The 23,105-nt window shown below is 35.8% G+C and overlaps 1 protein-coding gene across 2 annotated transcripts in view; it reads right to left on the reverse strand.

The window, feature by feature from the left end:
* The window catches only part of LOC113236993 (DNA N6-methyl adenine demethylase), a 217,647-nt gene that overhangs the window by 174,761 nt on the left and 19,781 nt on the right, over positions 1-23,105 (reverse strand). For both annotated transcript variants that reach the window (XM_026473233.1, XM_026473232.1), the window contains one exon: positions 8,362-8,502. In XM_026473233.1, coding sequence (XP_026329018.1) covers positions 8,362-8,502 — 141 coding nt within the window. The remainder of the gene's footprint in view (positions 1-8,361; positions 8,503-23,105) is intronic.

Below are 23,105 nucleotides of genomic sequence, written 5' to 3' on the forward strand. Positions count from 1 at the left end.
CGACGCGTGCGCAGATAATGTGGGCGACATATGAACCGTGTACAAACGCCTTTATAGGTAAAAACTAAAAAAATATAATAGTGACAACGGCACGACGGCTGGCCAAAGGTTCTGTTTTTTCATCCGCAGCTGAAATTGATTTTATTGATGTAAAGTTTGTAGCATGGCAGTGTACAGGCCAAGTGTCAAACAAAAATGTATGATGCGAAAATAAAATGTAATAGGAATATATAAATAAGGTCGATTTTCGATCAATCGTTATTGATATTCGATCAAAAATACTATCAATTGCTATTTAACACGCAATCCAGGAAAGCAGGTCTCATTTTATTTGTAATATAGTAGGCATCGATATGTTATATTGTGCTTGAATATTATACATATTTAATTTAATTTTAATTATTATTTTTCCCAAATGTGTTTGTGTCTTGGTTAACAGACATATAATGTTGACAAGTCCCATGTGCCTGTAATTTCCTATTCTTCAAAACTGGAACGTTGTAATGCTCAGATTACTGATTGGTCGCAGATATAGGTATGGTGGCAGTACTTCCCTGGACGAACTCTTTTACAAGCTCTACTGCTACTACATCTTCTATAGCTGAATCACAGATCCATTTAAAATTTTAACGAACACATTTATGTAGAAGCATGATTATTGTTATTCAATATATATCATTTCCATTCCACATGGTTACAAGGTGTTATCATGGACCCTCTCGGGTAAAACAGGGAATAGGTCTTTTAGTTTAAAAAAAAAATTCTATCATTGGTTTCATCTTTCAGTACAACCGGCACTTTGTTATAAATTTTTATGGACATGGCGCATGGGCTAGACGAATGTAGAGTTAATCTAGACATAGGAAGCATTAATCTATTTATATGACGCATTAAATGTTTTGTTGGAATATCTTGTCGGCGTTTAAATAAATTCTGGTTTTTACGGACCAATTCACAAACCTCAGAGATATATATTGAGGGATATTATACATTACAAGAATTGAAACAAAGAAAACACAGACCGCTAGCCCGTAATGTATTAATTGAAAAATCAACATAAAATAAACTCATTACATAAAATTAAAATGTTACTGCGGGTATTATATTTCATTTAATTAACGTGTTCGTAGATGTACAATGAGACTGCATTTCTAATTTTATTGCAGATGATATGATAAGATTCCAGGTGTATCTGACCACATTGATCTAATTGCTCGGCTGTAGTGTCATATGTTACTTTACTTTGACATCACTGGCGTTGATATTAACTTGTAGATTGTTATCAGTTGTCACATCTGTCTGACGATAATGTTAGCATTAGTAAATTGAGTTTAAAAAAATATATTTATAACGCGTTTTATTAAAGCTTTTATTGCGATGAATAAAAATTACAATTATAAGACGAAAAATGAGTCAAGTTTAAATTTTTTTCTGTCTCTGAAGTAAAGTTTTTTATTATTATTATTATACGAAGCGACGGGACGAACAAGACGTACGCCTGTTTCAACTGACATGTCTATCTAAGACAATTGCAGTACCACTCAGAGTTTTAAATCGCAAAGATCTCACGGACACTTCTAATGCGTCTGTCACTCTGTGATATAAGTTGACAAGTCCAATGTGCCTGTAATTTCACCAGGACCCTTTGCGAGTGCATTAAAGTTTAAAAACTACCAATAAATACTTTGCCTTACACATGTAGCAGTCAGGAGGTACGGTAACATAGGGCTGAGTAGTTAGCATTAACAGAGCCGAGACGTGGACACTCACGATATGGTTAGTTCACCAGCTGTAGGTCGCTCAGCGAGCTATGGAACGGGATATGCTCGGAATTTCTTTGAAGGACAAGGTATTTGACAGAGAACAAAGGTCGTCGACATAGTTGGTAGAAGGAGCAAGCTGAAGTGGCAGCAGGCTGGACATATATATCGAAGAACCGATAACCGATGGGGGAAGCGAGTTCTTGAGTGGAGACCACAGCCGGCAAACGTAGTGCAGGAGGCTCTCCGGCCAGATGGAGAGGCGATTTGCGAAGGGCTACTGGCAGCAGATGGAAATGGCGCGCACTGGGAAAGGCCTACGTCCAGCAGTGGACTACGATAGGCTGTTGATGATGATGACTCAGAGTCGACGGCTTAGCGGTGGCAACCGCTAGTTGTGCAATGCGCAACCGTAACTGAAAGTGCCTACAGCTCCGGTAACTATCTGGAAAATAGAGAGGGTGCTGTACGTGCACCCGGGGCGGCTCACCGGTGGAACTAGCCTCTCGAAGAACCGGATGAAGTCAAGTGACCGACGTCTGTGACAACCCTGTACACTGGCTGAACTGGGGTCAAAATCTGTACTTACAAGGTTCCTGTGCGCGCACAGGTTATAGTGCCCTTCTCGTATACCCTATCGTCGGTAGGGAGGGTCACTATAATCAAGACTAACGTAGAAAGATATGGGGCTGTTGATGATGACTGATGATGCGCTTGCTATGAAGATCTCAATGTGGCCGCAGATGCACATGAAAGCCCTAACGACCGATAAGAAGCAGAAGCAATTAAGAAATAATTTGTAATTATATCTCAATAAAGGTTTACAATGCCTTTATCCGAAGTAGGCTTCAAATAAAGATTCCTGGACCGTTACCCCCTCCTAAGAAGTTTTACGATGCTTGTTTTAAAACTAATTTCCTAAAGTTTCACACTGCCGTTAACTTATAACCGTAAATTAACTGAAGTAGCTACGTACTTTGTGGAAACTTTTTTGTTGGGTTTCAGGTAGAACGGAAGAATTGAAGATTTCTACATTTTTTTGTTGCTAAGGAAAATTAGGTTTCAGAAAAATAAGTATTTTTTAAGTCACGTATTTTATTCGGTATTTAAATAACTATGCACATAACAAAGTTTTGGGGAAGTAGGAAGATTCAAAACATTATTGACAATGCTTCATAAGTAGACAGTAAATATATTCGCATTTACATTCAACTTTTGATAAGGCGAATCGAAAAACAATATACGTTCAGGCTTATATGTATGAATTTTGGAAGATTTATATGAAACATTCTGTAATTACTTACATTCACATTTTTAATATTCCTATGTCTATGTGTTAATCGAGTTATAGCCAGATTTCCATAAAAAAAACATTCATGTGTGTCAAGAAAGACCTGGCTCAAGTGTAACCTTTTTATAACTGACTAAACAAAAGGAGGAGGTTCTCAATTCGACTACATGTTACGCGATAACTCTATAAATATGTGAACCGATTTTGATGATTATTTTTTGTTGTAAAGAGAGTACCTCAGATGTGGTCCCATTTAAATTTGAAGAAAGTGTTCCACCTCTAAGGGTGGCAAACTAGGCGATGAATGACTTTCGAAGACGTGCGCCTGATTGTAAGTGACACACCTATCGCTATATAAAAGTCACATGTACCAATAATTACACCAGCACCCTTACCCTCCAGAATCAGAATGCAGTAATGCTAACATTACTGCTTGAGGGCAGAAACAGATAACGTGGCAATAATTCCCTGGACAAACTCTTTCACAAGGAACGTAACTCATTAACATTGAGCTAAAATATATTTAATTTATAATAGATATATCAATTTATATCTTACTAGAAAAATAACTTCAAGAAACGCCTATCCAACTATTATAGTTAAAAAAACTGTATTTTTTTTCTCTCTCTCCTCCTCACCTCTAGCTCGAATTAAATTTTTTCCCGTACTAATACGGTTCATTTTGCTTGGGTCGAGAGGCAGGGACGCTGGCTTATTTTCAGAATATATTTTTTTTACAAACGAAATTTGACCAGCATTGACCAGGCAATGTCGTATAGTATACGTGTTCTATTCAGTTCAGTTGATGTAAAAAAATATTGGTATGAAAAGTAGGTACCTATTGAATACAGCGGTTTCTTGTGGAATTTCAAGGTAAGTTTATCTTTTTGTTACGTGAAAAATTTTAGGAATTGTGTTTTCACACCGTATACTAACCAGTGTATACCCTTAATTTTACTATATATTTTTTCCAAAGAGATTGATTCGACACCTTCTCAATTATGCATCAACCAAAGACATTTGTTGTTGTCACGTCTTTTCTAACAAAGAACCGTAGAAGTCGGCATTTGCATTATCACACGTATAATTTGGGCTGTAAGTGCACGAAGTTACGGATCCCGCAATTAACGCCCGAGATTCCTATACCCTCCTTCTAGCTTTCTGTCTTGAGTACCAGTTTCTCGGAAGAGATGTGGTAAGTTGTCTAATTTAGATGTTGCTGTCTTCTGTGAAACAAAATCAATAACAAATTGAGTTCCTAGGATTCCGCGATTGTTACACATCGGAAATTGAACCACATTTTCGTATCTCTGATTGGATAGATTTGCCACAATTGCGCAAATTAACTTTGCCTAATATTTCCTACTGAAAATATAAAATGTAACATCATATTAGAAAAAGGAAACGAAAATCAAGAGATTTTTCCTATATACGGCTGTGATATAATCGTGTTTCAGAAGCTGATTATCGGGAAATATGTTTGTCTCTTTCTATCACGCTGTTAAAAACCCATTAGCGGACGTTCTTTTTTCGTCCAAATTTTCGCCTCCTATATCTTTGCTTTATTATCTGTCTTACTTCGTGGCGAAAAATAAAAAAAAGCACAGTATTTCAAAATGTGGTTTTGTTTGGTATTATCAATGTTAAAGGAACATTTTTGAAAAAGTATTCATAATTCTTGAGATTGTGGAATACGGTTTTCAAAGTACCGGTACATACATTTTTACATGATTTTGACGGAGTAGGATATGACGTATGATTTTATAATATGTGGTCTAACCAAAATTTGGTGTAATTTATTAATACAGGGATCGAACAGTAAGAAAAAATCCTTCAATCTGGCTGGAGTCGAACCAGGGCGTTCAGCATACCGTGACTGACGCTCACCTAACTGAGCTACGGAACGAACCAGCAGACCTTAAGAATTTTTCCATGTGCTTGTAGCAGATCTTTGATTTTGGTTGTTAATGACTTTTGTCGTAGCGCCATCTGCGAGAAAAGTATGAAAGTTTTTGGACAGATGTTCAATGAACTTAATATTAAAAGTACGGTGTATTCTATAAAGCCAGTAACCTCTGGTTTTATTTTGAAAGCCAGTTAAACACCATGGATATTCGGAATGTACGATAAATTATCTTTACCAAATATATAACCGTAAAACGCGACAAACAATCATAACTTAAGCATTATTTGTATATCCACAGACTATGTAGAAATAAGAGTGCTAACGATCTTTTCACGGGCTATTAACTTTGTTGTTATGCTTTTTATTACTATTTTATGGTAATAATTTGTCTTTTTTGTTCTCCAATTCGTTGCTGTGTTAAGATTTTTTTTATTATCATCGTAATGGCAGTTTTTGGGGAAGGGGGTTTTACTCAAAGTTTTCCTTATTTTTTGGATTTTCTGTAAATATATGAGATTTCATGTATATTGCAACGAAAAACTCCTTAACATAACTTTCAACTAATTTAACTAAAATATTTTTACTTGCACATAAATAACGTCGATTACAATTTAAGTTTAAATTGTAGTCTTATAACAGTTTACATACAAATAATAATATTTAAACGCCCACTGAAAGCTAGCAGCCCTTCAACTGCGACACTGGCCCCACGTTGGGCGCCATGCTCTTCAAAAATTAAATAAATACGCAGCTTGAAATAACAACGGTCCGAATCAAAAGTCAAAAGTGTTCTTGACTGTAAAAAAAAATATAAGATTCATACTGTCTACTTTATAATGAAAGTATTAAAATAAATTACGTTTTAAAGTTCTTAAAAAGAACTTGGCCATAATTTTCAGGTGTAACTTTTTACAGTGACAAATTCAGTCTTAACCTAAAAAAGGATCTTTTTTAGGTAAAAATTTAAATGAGGTGTTATTTACGAGTGTTTCAAATCCAAGAACGAAAAGTACAATATACTATACCAAGTTTTGCAAGGTTCAAGTTTCTCTGATGTTCAAAAACACCTTGACAAATAGAATTCATTCATGAAAATTCTCATGGTCAGCATTGTCTCAGTTTTCGCTGGTGTGTCGCGTTCGCGTCTCATGACTTATTTATTGCCTTCGAGTACACGGGAATTTCAAATGACGACTAAATCATTGGAATAAATGCCAGCAATTGGGTTATACTTATGTTACAAAGGTTCTGTTGCCATTGAGATGTTGATTGTTGAATTTTGATTAGATATGGTTAAAAAACATCAAATTCTCTATAGGCTAAACATTAGACTATACTACTTATAACATTCTTTCTCCTTTATTACTCATTAAGATAGAAATGATTTTGATATTCAGCGTATTATATTAGAGGGAATACAGCTGAGGACAAATTCAGCAACTTCTATCAATAATATATTATATTACAGTAAAATTCACAAACCACTCATAAGATATCTTTTGTTATTGTAGTTGCAATTTCAAAATTGTGTTATGCATACAAAATATACAATTTTGGTATAATACTACTAATTGATTTTACTTTTGGGTTTAGTGGAATAAATGATTTATTCTGAATCAAGCGGAACCCAAAAGTACTAACAAATGACGCAAACACGCATAAATGACTTATTACAGTTCATTCAGTGCATACATTAGCCGCCATCTTGTTGACGTGACGTGCCACAAGATGGCGGAAGCAATGCTTCAATGTGCGAGAATGCCATTTACTGTAGATTCAGAAATATTTAAATTAGCTGTATATATTTATGTTTGTACGTTCGTTTGAAGCTATGCTATTTTGTTTTTAATTCTACTGGTAGGCCTTTTGGGTAATGTTTTAATGAGTTAAACATCCAAGTATGTTGGCGTAGGAAGGTTTAAATGTTTTTATTGCGGAGATGAATGATGCTGAGTTCCGCAACCGACGTTGTAACGTCTATTTTACGTGTAGAGAAGTATCATATGTATTCCCAAGTTAATTGAGGTTGCTAATAGTAATTAAATACTAGCTACCCGACTTGATTTTGTGATTCTGGTAAACGTAAAAAGCTATTAAGGTAAGTGTAGCGTTATTATGTAAGGAATACTGTATAACTTATTCCATAATAAATGGCATTCCGGATTGGAAGTCAGCGCTGATGTATCAGATTTGACAATGATATAACCATAGAGGCCTGTTTTAATTCTAAGAATGAGGTAGAATTAAAAAAAATAAGACGTGTAGTATTATTAGCTGTTTAAAGAATTGAATCAATTTTAAAATTAGGAAGTTTTTCTTTTTCTTGTCTTCTGTGGCAGACTATTGTTGCAAATTTCAAGACTCTTTAAGAGGTCTAATTTTTGAAATGTTCACTTCTCTGAATGAACGATTATTACCATTTATTTACTCAGTGTTGGTATTGTTTAAGTATATAAGTAATTAACGGTAGATTAAAATTTGCTTAACATAGAGGAAAAAGAAATTTTTTTTTTCCTTATTTACTTTCAGAAAGAAAATTTCTTTAATGAAGTCCGATAGCCTGGTTCTTTTTTCAATTGGTTGAATTGAAAAAAAAAGTAAAATATTAGCGGTTACAATTAGCGATACAAACGCAATGGAGTCGCTAATCATCTACCTTAGCGATGCAAACGTGATGCAATCGCGATGCAAACGCGATACATGCGCGTTGCAAAAGCGATACGAACGCGTTACACGTTTTAAATTAGTTTTTTAATAAATTTATTTGTTTCATGTATTTATTAATTTCACTTTTAAATTTACAATTAACAAAACAAAATAATGTGCATAAACCTATACAAATTTTTTGTACATAATGATTCAATATGTGTATCAATGTGACTGTATCGATGCAGTCGCGCGCTTGTAGCGATGTAGTCGCGCCTTTGCATCGATGCAGTCGCCTATAAATCGCAAGTGTAGAGATGCAATCACGCTTTTCACAAACTCGCGTTTGCTTCGCTGCTACAAGTCGTCGTGTGAACTCTATGAGAGTGAAAAACCCCTAAATAACGGTGAAAGGGCATATCAAAGTTTATATGGGAAAGCATGGTGCGATAATGTTTTTGAACGTGTTGGAAGACTTGGAAGTAGCTGTGAAAAATCCTCATTATGGACCTGAAAGCTCCATAGTTAGGACTTTCGTTCGAAAGCTTTTAGGACCTAATAGGAATCGTTGTGAGACAGCGCTATATAGTGTATATATAACCATCCTGCTTTTTTGCCGTTACGAACCTATTCTGATCTGCTCCTGGGCTGCTCTGACAGCTGTTTTAAAGTGGATGCCACAGTGCTCTCTTACATTACCCACATCATATTTTGCATTCACAATCCATACTTTATATTTATGTAAAAATGAAGCTTACCTTTTTCTCTGTGAGCTTTTCACATCGTCGCTGCTTGCAGATTTGATGCGACTTGTCGTTACGACAGGGTGCGCAGTCGCCACAGTTGTCTTTGCGCTGACATCCGATACATTCGCCGCAGCGCTTGCGTTTCTTTTTCGTCTGCGGAAAATACTGTAGATGAGTTGGTTTTACTTCTTTGGGAAAATCGTTTGTGAGTTAACAGTTTATGGCAACGGAAAAGAATATTAGTTGGCGAGTGAAGATTGTAAATACGTGTACATAGGGCGCACTGTAAGTTTCCGGAACTGGTTACTTATTTAAACAATATTTAAAAAGGAATGACAACATTTGAAAATGGAACCCTTTGGCTGTAGAATACAGTTTGTTTCATCTGACTGTCACTTGTTTTTACATTTTAGAATTGGTTGTCTACATCGCCATGGATTTAACTCGTGAAAATTTTTGTAGTATGATTTTCTACGACTTTAAGTGTAATTTAACAGCTCAGCCTTCAGGCTTCAAACTGCTTTTGGCGATGAAGCACCATGCAAGACGACTATTTATAGCTGGTTTGCAGAATTCAAACGCGGTCGTGTGAATCTCAGTGACGAATTTCGTTATGGTCCACTGCTGTGAATGTGTGAATGCTGTGTGCCGTATGATCAAAACAGACAGGCATGTGACATACCATGGGATTCGGGCATCTTTAGGCATAGGCATGAGTCAACTACAATCTACAATCAATACTACACAAACATGTGGATGTGAAAAAGCTGTGCTCTGGGTGGATCCCACACAATTTGACTAAGGCTCAAAAAAGGGATCGCAACACTTGCAATAAAAAATATTCGTTCATTCTGGTATGCAATGCCATGCTTACTAGAATGAACGAAGGGGCATCAAATTTGGTGTGGGACATAGTAACAGGTGACGAAACATGGATTTATAGTTACGATCCCAAAACAAATCAGCAACCGAGCCTATGGGTCTTTCGAGATGAGCCGGAACTAACCAAAGTGATGATTGCTTCTTTTTTTAATAAAACTGGACACGTGGCTACTGTTGCTTTGGACCGTGAATAAGGATTGGTATACGACCATTTGTTTGCCGGAAGTTATTGACAAACTCCGTAAAAATAACCGTATCATCTTGCACCAGGATAGTGCCAGTTCTCACACGGCCAGACAGACAAATGAATTGTTGAAGATGAACAACGTTGACCTTATGAGCCATCCCGCGTACTGTTCCGACCTGGCACCTTGTGACTTATATTTATTTCCAAAAATTAAGAACCATTTACGCGGTCAACGATTTTCGTCACCTGAAGAGGCTGTCGAAGAGTGTGAAAAATATATTTCAGAGATTGTCACGGAGGAGTGGCATAAATGTTTTCAAAATTGGTTCATTCGTATGAAGAAGTGCATTAACACTAACGGAGAATATTTTGAGAAACAATAAATTCATTTCTGACAGTTTATAGTATTTTTTTCTTATTCATTCCGGAAACTTATAGTGCGCCTCACGTACTAGGGTAGTGGGGAAAACCATAGGTGTCGCCTCGTAGTCGCATTACAAACCTGACTATCAGTGCAAAAGTGTAACCCCATGATATATAATTACCATTTTTTAATGCACGAAAATAATATCATAATATAAAATAATTATATACTTTATAGTATAAAGGTTTAGGTAATTAGTTAAAAGTAAACAAACTTCAGCTGTCCCTTGCAAGCAAAACAAAATGTAGTTGTAATGGCGTCGAGTTAACCGGTGCAATACAATAGTGTTTCATATATGTCATATTGCTGCCGTACTCTTTAAATAGGTCGCATATTATTATTAACTGCCTATCTCGATACCTCCAATGAACACTTAGTATTTACGTAAACTTTATTTTTTGGTCATTTTCTATTATTTTCCTAAACAGCCTTATTTATTTAAGACGTATAAACAAAAAAAAAGAAACAAAAAACAAAATAAAAACAGAACAGGTCCAAAAATTAAGTTGACGTATTGTTCATTAGAGGTCATCTTTTGAAATGCTTCGAACTCCTGGATTTTTAGGTTTTTTATCGTAGGAAAATTGTGATACTCGTTATCAAATAGCCTTATTTAAACACCTAATTTATGCTGTTTAGATTTAAGTACTTATTAGTTGATGGCAACTGGTCGGAGCAGTGCCTCACTGGTAGCGACGAACAATCTAAACTTTTGTCCGTCGAGGCCAGCGGGCCGCCAGAGCATCGTATTTTTTATACTTTTATGTGAATTCCTTTTAAATATATTTCTTAAATATTCCTCCGGTACCTATCTGGAAAATGGGGATGGTGCTGTAAGTGCAACCACACGGAGAACCGGACGAAGTCCTTGTAAACGGGCTGATCCGGAGTTTGGACCTGACTTAGATGGTTCCGCATAACCAAGAGGTTGATATTAATGGTTAAATTTATGTAGAAAGATATAGGACTGTTCTCGCTCATTAACAGTCGTCTTTTAAATAGGTAGTTCGAAATGTTGTTTTTACCTGTATATATTATTGTAAATTAAGAACCATTTTCAAAAAGTTCTTTGTAATTATAATAACATAATAACGCACACACTCAATACAGCCCCGCACTAGGGAAACCCTATGTCGCGGGTGCCATGGACACACACATAGACAACCACAAATTACACCCAAACTCACGAGATAAATAAATGTAGGCCATACAAATATTTCTCCCGGCCCGGGAATCGAACCTAGGACCTCTGCGCGGCAGTCACGGCATGGTAACCGTTCTGTTACAGAGGCAGTTTAAAAAATTATACAATAAGAAATCAGGTAATCCCTAATAAAATACCTGTTTACGATTTGTTTACTTTTAGTTAAATACTTAAACCTTTTACAGTATCATTTAAAGGAATATTTTAGGAAAAAAATTTAGGTAATTACGCTAATAGCCTGAATTAAGCATGACTTAAAACAAGCTTTATAAAACTCATGATTTATGTATGTAGCATGTCGGCAGATTACTCTTAATTCGCGTCAAAAAACATCATTTATTTAAATCAATAACGTCGACCGACTAAAGTATAAATTAATTTATTTCAACTTAAATTATATTGGTGTCTTTTTCAACCTTATTCTCTTCACATTTTCAGACTTTATAAACAACACGCAGCAAAATTTGTTTGTTGGTATATTACGTGGAGATACGAAAGCGCACAAAAGTCGTAGACGACAATGGGCGGGACACGTTGCAAGGCGGAACGACGACCGGTAAACTAAGGTGGTCACCGAGTGATACCCGGTAGGAGCTAGACATTCTAGAGGCAGGCCATCTGCTAGATGTTCGGACGATATCGTGGGTGTGGCCAGAAGACTGTGACAATGGCGTGCGAAAAAGAAGGCCTATTAATGGGATGAGATGATGATATTAACGTATTAACGACATCCGTCGTGGGGTGGTCGAGTGGCTTACATACCGGTTTTCATGGTGTCGCCATCTCTGATAAAAACTAACTTTTGTATATTATCTCGGGTTTGGGTGTTTGTGGTATCGTCGTTGTTTCCGATTTCCATAACACAAGTGCTTTGGTTACTTACTTTGGGATCGGAGCAACATTGTGATGTTGTCTAATATTTATTTATTTATTGCAAAAATTAAAAATTTTTTAACCAACTTCAAAAAAGGAGGAGGTTCTCAATTCGACTGTCTTTTCTTTTTGTATGTATGTTACGCGAGAACTCCGGTATTTGTGAACCGATTTTCACGATTCTTTTTTGTTTCATTCAAATGAAGATTCATTTTTATAAATAGCGCCTAATTTTTTTAAGGAGCAATTATTTTTATGGTTGATTTTGCTATTTTTCCAATTCAAGGCGTTTTTCTCTCAATATTCTTTGAGTTGTGAGAACCGATTTTTATTATCTCCAGTGTCAAGTCCTGTATAATGGTGAATTTAAGGGTATTTCAATAAAAAATAGCAAATACACGTAATTCCACGTACTTTTGAGGTCGGTTTTTTTAGGACTCTGTACTGAGATTATCTGACTATTGAATTAAGTCTGGTTACAGTACACAAAAGAGTTTGTTCAGCAATTTCTGATACATACACACATCAAAAAAAGTTTGCGATCACTTCGAAAAACTGAAATCTTTTTTGTTACTGTAGATTATATTATGATTTTTTCTTATTTTTAAACTCTTTATTTAAAAATAAATTAGAACATAAAACAATGACCCCGTTCAATTGTTTTTTCATATAAAAAGGCTTTCAGTCCTGGCTTACGCTCATTCAGAAATCTGATTTAGTCAATTATAAGCGATTCAAGATATTTTTCGCGGAAAGTTGTGATTGAAAAAATGCCAAGAGGATTATCAGAGGTTTTACGAGCTAGAATAGTAACTTTGAGGGAAGAAGGATACACCACGAGAGTAATAGCACGCAGACTTGCTATATCCCAATCCTGTGTCGTGGCTACGTTGCAGAGGTATCACGGAATGGGGAATTTAGCTGACCGACCCCGCAGCGGTCGCCCAACTGTTTTGACAGCTGCCCAAAAGCGCTATATTAGATTGCTGGCAGCCCGTGATCCAACAATCAACGCCACTAAAATAAAAGCAGAAGTCAGGGCCGCCTCTGGGCTTGAAGTTAGCACGCAGACCGTTCGCAATTGCTTGCACCAGGCGGGATTACGAGCACGGAGGTCTTGGCGAGCTCCGCTCAATTCCCGGCAACGTCAACAACGAAGATTGCAGTGGGCTAGACTTCGGCAAAATGAAGAAGGTGAGGACGAAAACATTTGGCAAAACTGTATCTTCGTTGACGAATCCCGAATCAGCACTCATCCAGATAACCGACGAATCCATGTCTGGAGAAGACCAGGCGACCGTGAAAGACAAAGAACTGCCACTGGAACAGTTCAGCAAGGCGGAAAATCGGTGTCCTTTTGGGGTGGCATTATGATTGGAGCTAGAACGCCTTTGATCCCGTATCGGGGCTTCATGACAGCAGACATGTACAAAGCAGTTGCTATTGATGATATCGTCAGACCATTCCGAGTAAACCATGGGCACCAATTTGTACTGGTCGATGATAATGCGCCCGCACATCGAGCTCAACGAGTCAATGCTGCTCTTCAAGAATACGATATCACACGATTAGACTGGCCTGCCGGCTCGCCCGACTTAAACCCAATAGAGCACGCGTGGGATGCTCTTAAACGAGCAGTATGGAACCGTGAGCCACGCCCCCAGACAGTTCCAGAGCTCAGGGAAGCCGCTATTGAAGAATGGGATAGGTTACCCCAGGAAATGCTGGATAACTTGATCCTCAGCATGCCCAGGAGGATCTTCGCATGTATTCGAGCCAGGGGAGGAGTTATTTTATATTGAATTCACACCTTTTAATAATAAATTGTTGTTTAAGTTTAATTAAGCAGTCTTTTTCTTTCTATGAAATTTCTATCACTATTACATTATGATTAATGGCTCAATTTTTTAAAATAAATAATAAAAAATAGTTTTATATTTTAATTTCAAACAGGGTATTCCTATTTAAAGAAAGCATACAACATAGATTTTTTCTTGATAAAGTTAAATTTAAAGAATTATAGGAGCTTATGCTATTGATCGCAAACTTTTTTTGATGTGTGTATGTTACTTATATATAATAAAGGGAACTTGTCAACTTATGTCTCAGGGTGACGGGCACAGTGACAATGCCCCTAAGAGCGGTTACACAAACGCACGACTGCATTGCTGCTCTTGGGATTTATAAGCGATTGCATCGATGCAATCGCCCATAAATCGCAAGTGTAGCGATGCAATCGCGTTTTTCACGAACGCGTGTTTGCATCGCTGCGTAATCTATGCGATTTTGAAGCTTTTGAGTGGCACTGCAACTGTTAGGGATAAGCGTATCGCTTACCACCAGGCGGACGAATTGCTCGTTCCGGTGTCATAAAAAAAAGATGGATTTGCTTGCGTAAATAAAACAATTAGATTCTGTTAGATTCTGTCCGGATAAAACATAATGATATATTAACCAGATTTTTAAAACTCCAGCATATTTTAACACAGCATTTACATACTCTGTATATATTTTCTAATTCTAATGCAAATAACATTCTCTACACTGAATTAATGCGAACATAAAAAAGTGCAACAGCTGTTTCTCCGCCATTTTGGCGCAATTTCGCATTGGCAATGTTAGTACCGCGTCGGAGATCGGTGTAAATGATTGCACGGGAACCAGCTGACGGTGTTTTAATGTCACGCTTTGTAAAATTTATTCTTTTAAAATCCTTAGAGTTTTAACATTTATTTCATGATATTTTATTAGGTATATCAACAGTTGTTACATCAAATTACATGTTCAATTTGCATGGATTTTTTTAGTAGTTTTAACGGCTTTGGCACAATGACATACAGCCTATTCTTTATTTTCTTTCCTTAATTTTGGTTGAAAAATAACAAAAAAGCGTAGATAAGAGTATCTTGATAAGATACTTAATTAGTGATAAATATATAAGAAACAGAAAACAATGTAAATAAAATAAAATAGATGTTTACATGTGGCACTGTGCTTATTGTGTAATCTAGACAAGACGGCAGACGAGTGAGTTTGGACCTAAAAAAAACCTTGATTCCTAGACACTTAGAACTGCTTGTGAAAGAGTTTATCCAAGGAAGTACTGCCTCCTTACCTATTTCTGCCGTAATATGAGCATTACTGCGTCCCGGTTTTAAGGGTAAGGGTGCAGATGAAATTACAGGCACATGGGACTTGTTAACTTATGTCTTAAAGTGACCAGCGCAGTGGCAGTGCACCGCAGATCTTAAAGCTCCGCGCTTTTAGGCGCATGGCTTGTTCGTCCGTCACTTAGTATAATAAAAATACTACGTTCGCATGTAAATACTAAGTTCATAATTTAGGTTTCTTAGAAAATGGAGCAATGAGAGCTGAAATTCATCCTTATACTTTCGATTTCACATTCCCAGGAATACTAGGTGAATAAATAAATATAACTCAACCAACCTTATAAAAAAAGTAAAACAAATAACTAAAAGTGTCACTGTCACATTTCAACAAGGGCCATATTCATAAAATACGTCACCAGCCTTTCTCCGTGACTCAGTAGGGGAAATCCTAGAGCATTTTCCTAGAAAATTAACATTATGGGAAACTCATGGCGAAATGACTAAGTGATACTTGCAAGCGTTTTAAAAGGGTCTCGTGCTCGACAACAAAACGATAGACTATTTAATTTTTTAACTTATATTTTCTTATTTATTATATGGAGGACGAACAGGTCGTGTGTGTGGTAGTAAGTGACACGCCTGTCCATAATAGTTGCCGCTTAGACCTTTAAATCGCAAAGATCAGGACAGACGCAGGACACTGCCACAGAAATAGGTCAGGTGGCAGTACTTCCCCGAACGAACTCTTTCTTTCAGAAGGAGCTCTAGCGCTACTAAGTGTCTAGGAATCAATATATTTTTTTTTTTAAATATTGGATTACTCGATTAAAATTAAATAATGATATCTATATAATTTCTTTAATTATTTATTTATTTATTCAATTAAGAAATTAACCAAAAAACAATTATGTTAAAAAAGTAATTAAAAACCTTATTTTCAGTAATTGGCAAAAATATACAAAGATACGACGCAAGCATATAGAAAAATTCGTTGGGTCCGTTGGTTCGTTCCGTGGCTTAGTTGGTATAGCGTCTGGCACCATATGCAAGAAGACGTCGGTTCGAATCCGAACGGATCGAAGGATTTTTTTCTGTGTGTTCGATCTTTGTATTAATGATTATTACAGCATTATTTACTAAGTTATCGAAAGCTTTTGTACCAATAAAAATATGGAAACAACGGAATAAAAAAATCTTGCCGATGTCATACAACTCTTTCAACCTAACCCTTCATTTTACCGAAAACTATTATTAGCCATTTTTGTCGTAAATCATCTTATAAATTATAAAGGTAGCTTATTCAACCTTTTACAATTCCTAAACTTGCGTACTTGTTAAACTTTTCCATCATACGGATATATTATACAGAGTGATTATAAATTATTTCTTTCCGAAAGAACAATGTCCAATTTGGACTGCAAATTTTATAGTCGAGACTGTTTGTAAATTTACATTCATCTAAATATAAGTTGTAAAATAACATAAGTAACATTCATAAAAGTTTGAAATAAGTTGGGGGTAAAATGACATAAATTAAAAAAAAATTAAACAAATATTTTTTTAAATATTTGTTTTTGAACGTTACACGATTTCTTTTTTATACTATCATTAAAATATTCTACCAAGTGACGGGACGAACTGGTGGTAAGCGACACGCCTATTCATAAGATTACAGTTGCAGTGTCATTCAGACATTTATATCGCAAAAATCTTATGGGCACTGCCACTACGACCGTCATTCTGAGATATAAGTTGACAAGTCCCATGTGCCTGTAATTTCACCAGCTCCTTACCCTTCTAAACCGGAACACAGTAATGCTGACATTACTGCTTGGCGGCAGAAATAGGTAAGGTGGCAGTACTTCCCTGGATGAACTCTTTGACAAGGAGCGCTTCTGCTACTAATTTCCTGACTTACATTTTGATATTTTGTTCTAAACCACGTTTACTCTTGCCAAGATTTCTTCAACGGTTAACTTCAACTTGACATTATTATGAATGAAAGTTACAATAATTGTAACACCGATAAGTCTTCGTTAACTTGAACTTAACTCTCAACTTTGAAGTTGCCAGAAAATTCAAGAAGGAATCGTCTCAACGTTGGAGAAATCGTCTTGTGGTAGTTTATTATATAATATGATTAATTTTATTGGTATATTCTTGGTGTCCGGTGCAATTAGTGTTGGGTCATGGAAAATTTGTAATTTAAAAAATTTAATATTTTCAGAAAAATAAATATTTTCCCGAATATTTATACACATTTCACAGTTGATACATGTCAAAAGTTGACGATACTGAACAAAAATGATAGAGCCATATTTTTTTTTACCTGTGATTCTTTTTTCGCTGTTCTCCGGTAATTTTAGATCTCGTTTTACTCTAACTTGCTTTTAGCTATACAATTTTTTTTAAATTCACGTTACATAAAACTTGAAAAGATATTCCTACACATAGAACATAATAGTCTTCGAATTGCATTTTTCCACTACAAATTTTTCGGAAAATTACCTAACAGCAGATGCAATTGATTACATTTGTAAAGGAGGGAGGTTCTCTCTTTACCGTGGGATCAAGTTACGCAGATCCAGCCAAGTGAAACTCCAAATTGTTGTTCAGAAGATTTATTTTCACCTTGTATGTCGCCAATACAATTTTACCCTATATGCGGAAGGTGCGGGCAGTTGTTCCTGAAGGGACTCGACTCCTGGAAACCGTTCCGCGAGATGAGGACTTTCACCCTATATGAGCGTACGAAATATCAGAAGATCCGGGTAGCAGTTCCCAAGAAGGGACTCAACTCCTGGTTGCGTTACTGAGCTCTCTGTATTCTCAGATTTCTCATCACATTAACAAAATTGTGTTCGAGTACTCACATTCGAGAAAAATCTTAACACTGCGATTCAGTAATAACGCCAAATGGGTCAATGCCATCTAGCGGATTCTTAGAGAACTAAAAGTGAACAATCTGGCTTAACGCCGTCTATTACATAATGTAGGTTTGTTACACATTTGTTTTTCGGCCCTTTATTATTTCCCATTTATTATATTTAATTTCTATATTCAACATTTTGTGACTTTATCCTTATTGAAATTACCTAAATAATACATTTAAATACCTTTATTAAAATAACGATTCTTTTTAAAGTAATCAACTTGTCAAGTTATGTTTCTTTTTACCAAACCGAAGGACACGCGATCTTTATTTTTCGGCATCATTCAACTCGCACGCCTTAATTATGTTTAACTAATTTGAAATTTTTAAAACTGCAGTTAAAAGAGTTAATTGAACACGTTTATCATGGTTATTAAGGGATGTACAGTGTCGTGACAAAATTTAAATGTACTTTTAATATTTAGGTCATTTTGGCAACGACAAATTAAAAACGAAATAACAAATGATACTGTTGTAATGGTTTCACAAATAACGGTTTTTAAAACGTTTATAGTAACTAGTATTTGTTTTTTTTTTTTTTATTATACTAAGTAACGGGACGAAAAGGTCCTGCGTATATAGGTATTGTTCCATTTAATCCCTTTCAATTTCCCTTATTTATTAATACTGTTATTTTAATTACATCAGCAGTAACTTGAGCACATCATGCATTAATAGAAAACAATTCTTCTCAAACAACCCAAGGATTGTTCATTACAATTTGTATAAGTATTTATTTCACAATTTTACAAGCCTATTGAAGCTTCTTTTACTATTGCCGATAGCATTTATGGTTCAACTTTTTTATTGCAACAGGATTTCATGGATTACATGCAATTATTGGAACTTTATTTTTTTTTAATTTGCTTAATTCGTCATTTATCTCATTGACTTACAATTATATGGACGTCGGGTCCGCGCTAAAAAGTGTCCGCACTTGTAAGGCGCTAAAATCCTATACAGAGCGCCAAACTCCGCTTTAGTCTTCATTTGTTCGACTGACAGCGCGATACTGCGATGACATTACAATTTAAATTTCGAATAGGTTAGGGACATTTTTTTCGTGGTTTTTGTATTAGACCCGTCGTCCATTTATTTGTAAGTCAATGATTTAACTAATCATTTTTCTAGTAATCATCATTTTGGATTTGAAGCAGCAGCATGACATTGACATTTCGTAGATGTTGTATGACTATATTTTTATATTTCAATTTGATGTTAACCGACACGCCTGTCCGAAACAGTTGCACAGAGTTGCAGTGCCACTCAGAGCTTTAAATTGATCTGAGGGGCGCATAGGTGAAAAGTCCCTTGTGCCTGTAATTTCACCATCTCCTTCACCACCACCATATTGCTCACATTGCTGCTTGGCGGTAGACATAGGTAAGGTGGCAGTACTTCCTTGGACGAACTCTTTCACAAGGACCGGTACTGCTACTTAAGTTTTAAAGTATTAAAAAACTGTGGATTAGTTTTATGTTCAACACAGCTCGAATCACTTAGACTTTTAAATTTAAAATTATAATCCCAAATAACAAGTAATGAAAATGCTTCGTTTCAAATGATATTTTTTGTTATCATTTCGTTAATTTATGAACAACGTTCATTGTATTGTTGTTAATTAATTTACGAATACTGCAAACTCTCCCCTATGTTTTCCTTTTCATCCCCCTCTATGTTACAATAGGCAATAAATGTTTTATTTTTAATAAAGGCAGGTAAATGTAGTCGCATTCCCAGTTACCATTAACAGTACTCCACTATGGAGTATTGCAAAATAGTTACTTAAAAAATTTATATTTTTAGAGTCCGCGCGCGGTTCGGCAAAATGTAGTCTAGGACGCCCTCTGGCCAAATGGAGTGACGATATGCAAAAGCTTTTGGCAGCAAATGGATGGGACAAGCTGGAGCGGGCGAATGACTGCGATAGGTTGATAATATGATGGTTTTTATTGAATATCATGATGTCTTACACCACGCTAATTTTATTTTGTGAAAATACGTCACTAGTTTGTTATTATTATTGGTAAAAATATCTAAATAATGTAAAGAAAAATTCCTTCGACCCGACTTGTATTCGAACCGGTATGGCCACGTTGAGGCGACAAACAGTGGTTGGAATCCTGTCGTATCGAAGGTTTCTTTGTGTTTGTAGCTTTACAACTAAATACCAACCGTATAGCTGTTTTTAATGCAAGACCATTATAATAATCTTCAAAAATATATAATAGCATTATTTCCAGTAACGAAAAGCATTGTAATATCGTTTATAAACTTACATTATTTCCCATCCCTTCGAAAATTTTTCTTGGAACTCGCATGTTAAAAATTTTAGTATTTGATGTAACGGTTTAGTTTCTTATACTTAAGAAAAAACTAATTATCATTTTCGTGCACTTAACAAGCTGATGCAATCTTTATTTACTTTTAATGGAATTGTGAAACTTTACATTGTGCCTCAAGGTAATTAGAAAAGATGAAACTTTGTTAAAGACTGTTTAAAGAAAACTTTTACGCTTGGAAAAATTAACAAAAACTTAAATGTATTTTGTTAATTTTTGCTTTTTATTGCAGCGAAGTTACTTTGGCAAATATATAAAATACTTTACTACTAAAATTGAGTTATTAACATATTATCTGGAATAAGCGAAACTAAATCTGCAAACCCCTACAAGTGGTTTATTTGATCTTATTTAGTTCCAGTTTTATTGTTAAGCTAAAGCAGCGTATTAGACATTTTTTTAATATTTATTTATTTTATTTATCTATTTTAAAGGAAGGCCAACAGCTTAAAATTAACTTATTTAAAAATAGTAACAAATCGTCACAAATAGAAACATAATATAAGAATGCACCATTTAACTAACATATCGCTATAAACATAACTTATTACGTAAACCATAAAACCACAACCGTAGTTGTAAGCCTAACTATGAATAAAGAAATGCCCACTCAGTGCTCTCCACGCCGAAATCGCGGTAACCTATCACAAACTCGATTTTTTGTTCTGGAATAACGTTTGTTCGAATTTTCATTACACCGAAAACCGAATTATAACGAAACCGTTGTTATTTTAGGATATGTTGGATTTTTATCGCAAAGACACAATTAGGTACGGTTAGTTTAGGTTAAGTTAGGTTTAAAAGAAAATACATTTTCCTCTTAAAATTACTTTCGAGGTTATGAAAATTCGAGCTAACGTTATTTCTGGAAAACGTCATTTCGGACTACCGATAGGTAACCCGAAATCGCACTCGTATTAAAAAGATCCAGATCAAAGGAAGTACATAGAATGTTAAAATTATTTAACTGCCAATATCTCAAAATACTACCAAATGTTATCAAAATGCTAATGCGTTGTTTATGATAAGGTGGCCATTACATTCGTAAGGTGCAGTAAGATCACATTTTGTGACCGCGAAAATTACAAATGTATAACTGCTATAATATAGGGCTCTTTAACAATAATGATACACTGTAAAAGACGTCAAATGACTTCGTTGCAGTAAAGCTTCTTGTATAAGAGCTCGGCCGGAGAAGTACTGCCACATGTCCGCCAAGCGGTATTACTGCGTCCCGGTTTTGAAGGGTGGTGTTGAAATTACAGGCGCATGAGACCTGTCAACTTATGTCTCAAGGTGACGGGCACATTGGCAATGCACCATAGATCTTTGCGATTTAAATTGCTGTGGACAGGCGACAGGCGGGACGCTTACCTACTACGCGCACGACTTGTTCGTCCGTCACTTAGTATAATAAAAAATAGTACGTCCGCATGTAAGTGCTATGTTCTGAACTTAGGTCTTTTAGAAAATGAAGCAATGAGAGCTGAAGTTTACCTTTATACCTTAGATTTGACATTCCCGGGAAGACTGGGTAACCTATCATAAACTCGAATTTTTTTTCCGAAATAACGTTAACGAAAAACTGAATTATAACGAAACCGTTATTCTATCAGGATATGTTGGATGTTGATCGCAGACACGATTACGTTGGGTTAGGTTAGATTAAGTTAGATTTAAAAGAAAAAAACATTTTCCTCTCAAACTTACATTCGAGGTTACGAAAATTCGAGCAAACGTTACTTCTGGAAAATGTCATTTCGGACTTCTGATAGGTAACCGAATACTGGGTGAATGAATAAATATAACTGAACCAACCTTATAAGAAAGTAAAATAAGTAACTAAAAGTGCACACTGTAAAATACATCAAATGACTTCGTAGCAGTACAGCTCCTTGTATAAGAGTTCGTCCGGAGACGTACTGCCACCTTACATATTTCCGAGCTGCCAAGCGTATTATTTATATTATACATATATTATGAGCATTACTGGGTTTCGGTTTAGAAGGATGGTGTTGAAATGATAGGCACATGGGACTTATGTCTGTCTTATGATTTTTGTGATTTAAAGCTAAGAGTAGAACTGTAGCTGCTACGAACAGGTGTGTATTTTACTCTTAGGCAACATGAATTGTGGGAATTATGTGACTTTCGAAATTCGAATTCGGATAATTTCAGTAGAATCTGTTCCGAATAAGACTTGATTTATATAGAATGCAGTAGTTCTATATTGCAGCCGACACTATTGGTTTCTATAAAATTGCATTAAGGGCGCCAACTCACTTATCAAGGGAATCGGCTTGAGCCAAACAGAAAACGGTGTTCATGCAAAAGGGTTCGCTCAAAATTGCCGCATCCAGGCGGCGCGACGCTGCGACACATTAAAACAATTGCAACATAAACTTTATATTCTACAAAATGAGGTTACTTGGAAGATAACTATGCAATATAGATATTTATTAGTGTTAGAAGGACATGCTTTATTTACTACAGAATGTGTTCCATATTATATTGTTTGACCTAAAGTGCGTCTGGCGCGTCTCGACGCCACCGTCTGCCGCCGTTTGCAGCTTCTTTTTCATTTTTAGTTTAAAGAAGTGTAACCTTATCATGTAGTAGATAAAGTTTATATCGCATTGTTTGTTTTAATGAATCGCAGCATTGCGTCGGATGGCTGCGGTAATCTGTCTCAAAGAGCGAAAAGAATACCCTGACACCTTGGCCACGAAAATATCGCCGCGCTTGAAGCGTCAATTCGCTGACAGAGACAATTTTTAAAGCGTGAAAATACACTCGAAGTTT

Source organism: Hyposmocoma kahamanoa, unplaced genomic scaffold (assembly GCF_003589595.1).
Source record: "Hyposmocoma kahamanoa isolate Upper Pololo Valley unplaced genomic scaffold, ASM358959v1 92, whole genome shotgun sequence".
NCBI classification, from domain to species: domain Eukaryota; kingdom Metazoa; phylum Arthropoda; class Insecta; order Lepidoptera; family Cosmopterigidae; genus Hyposmocoma; species Hyposmocoma kahamanoa.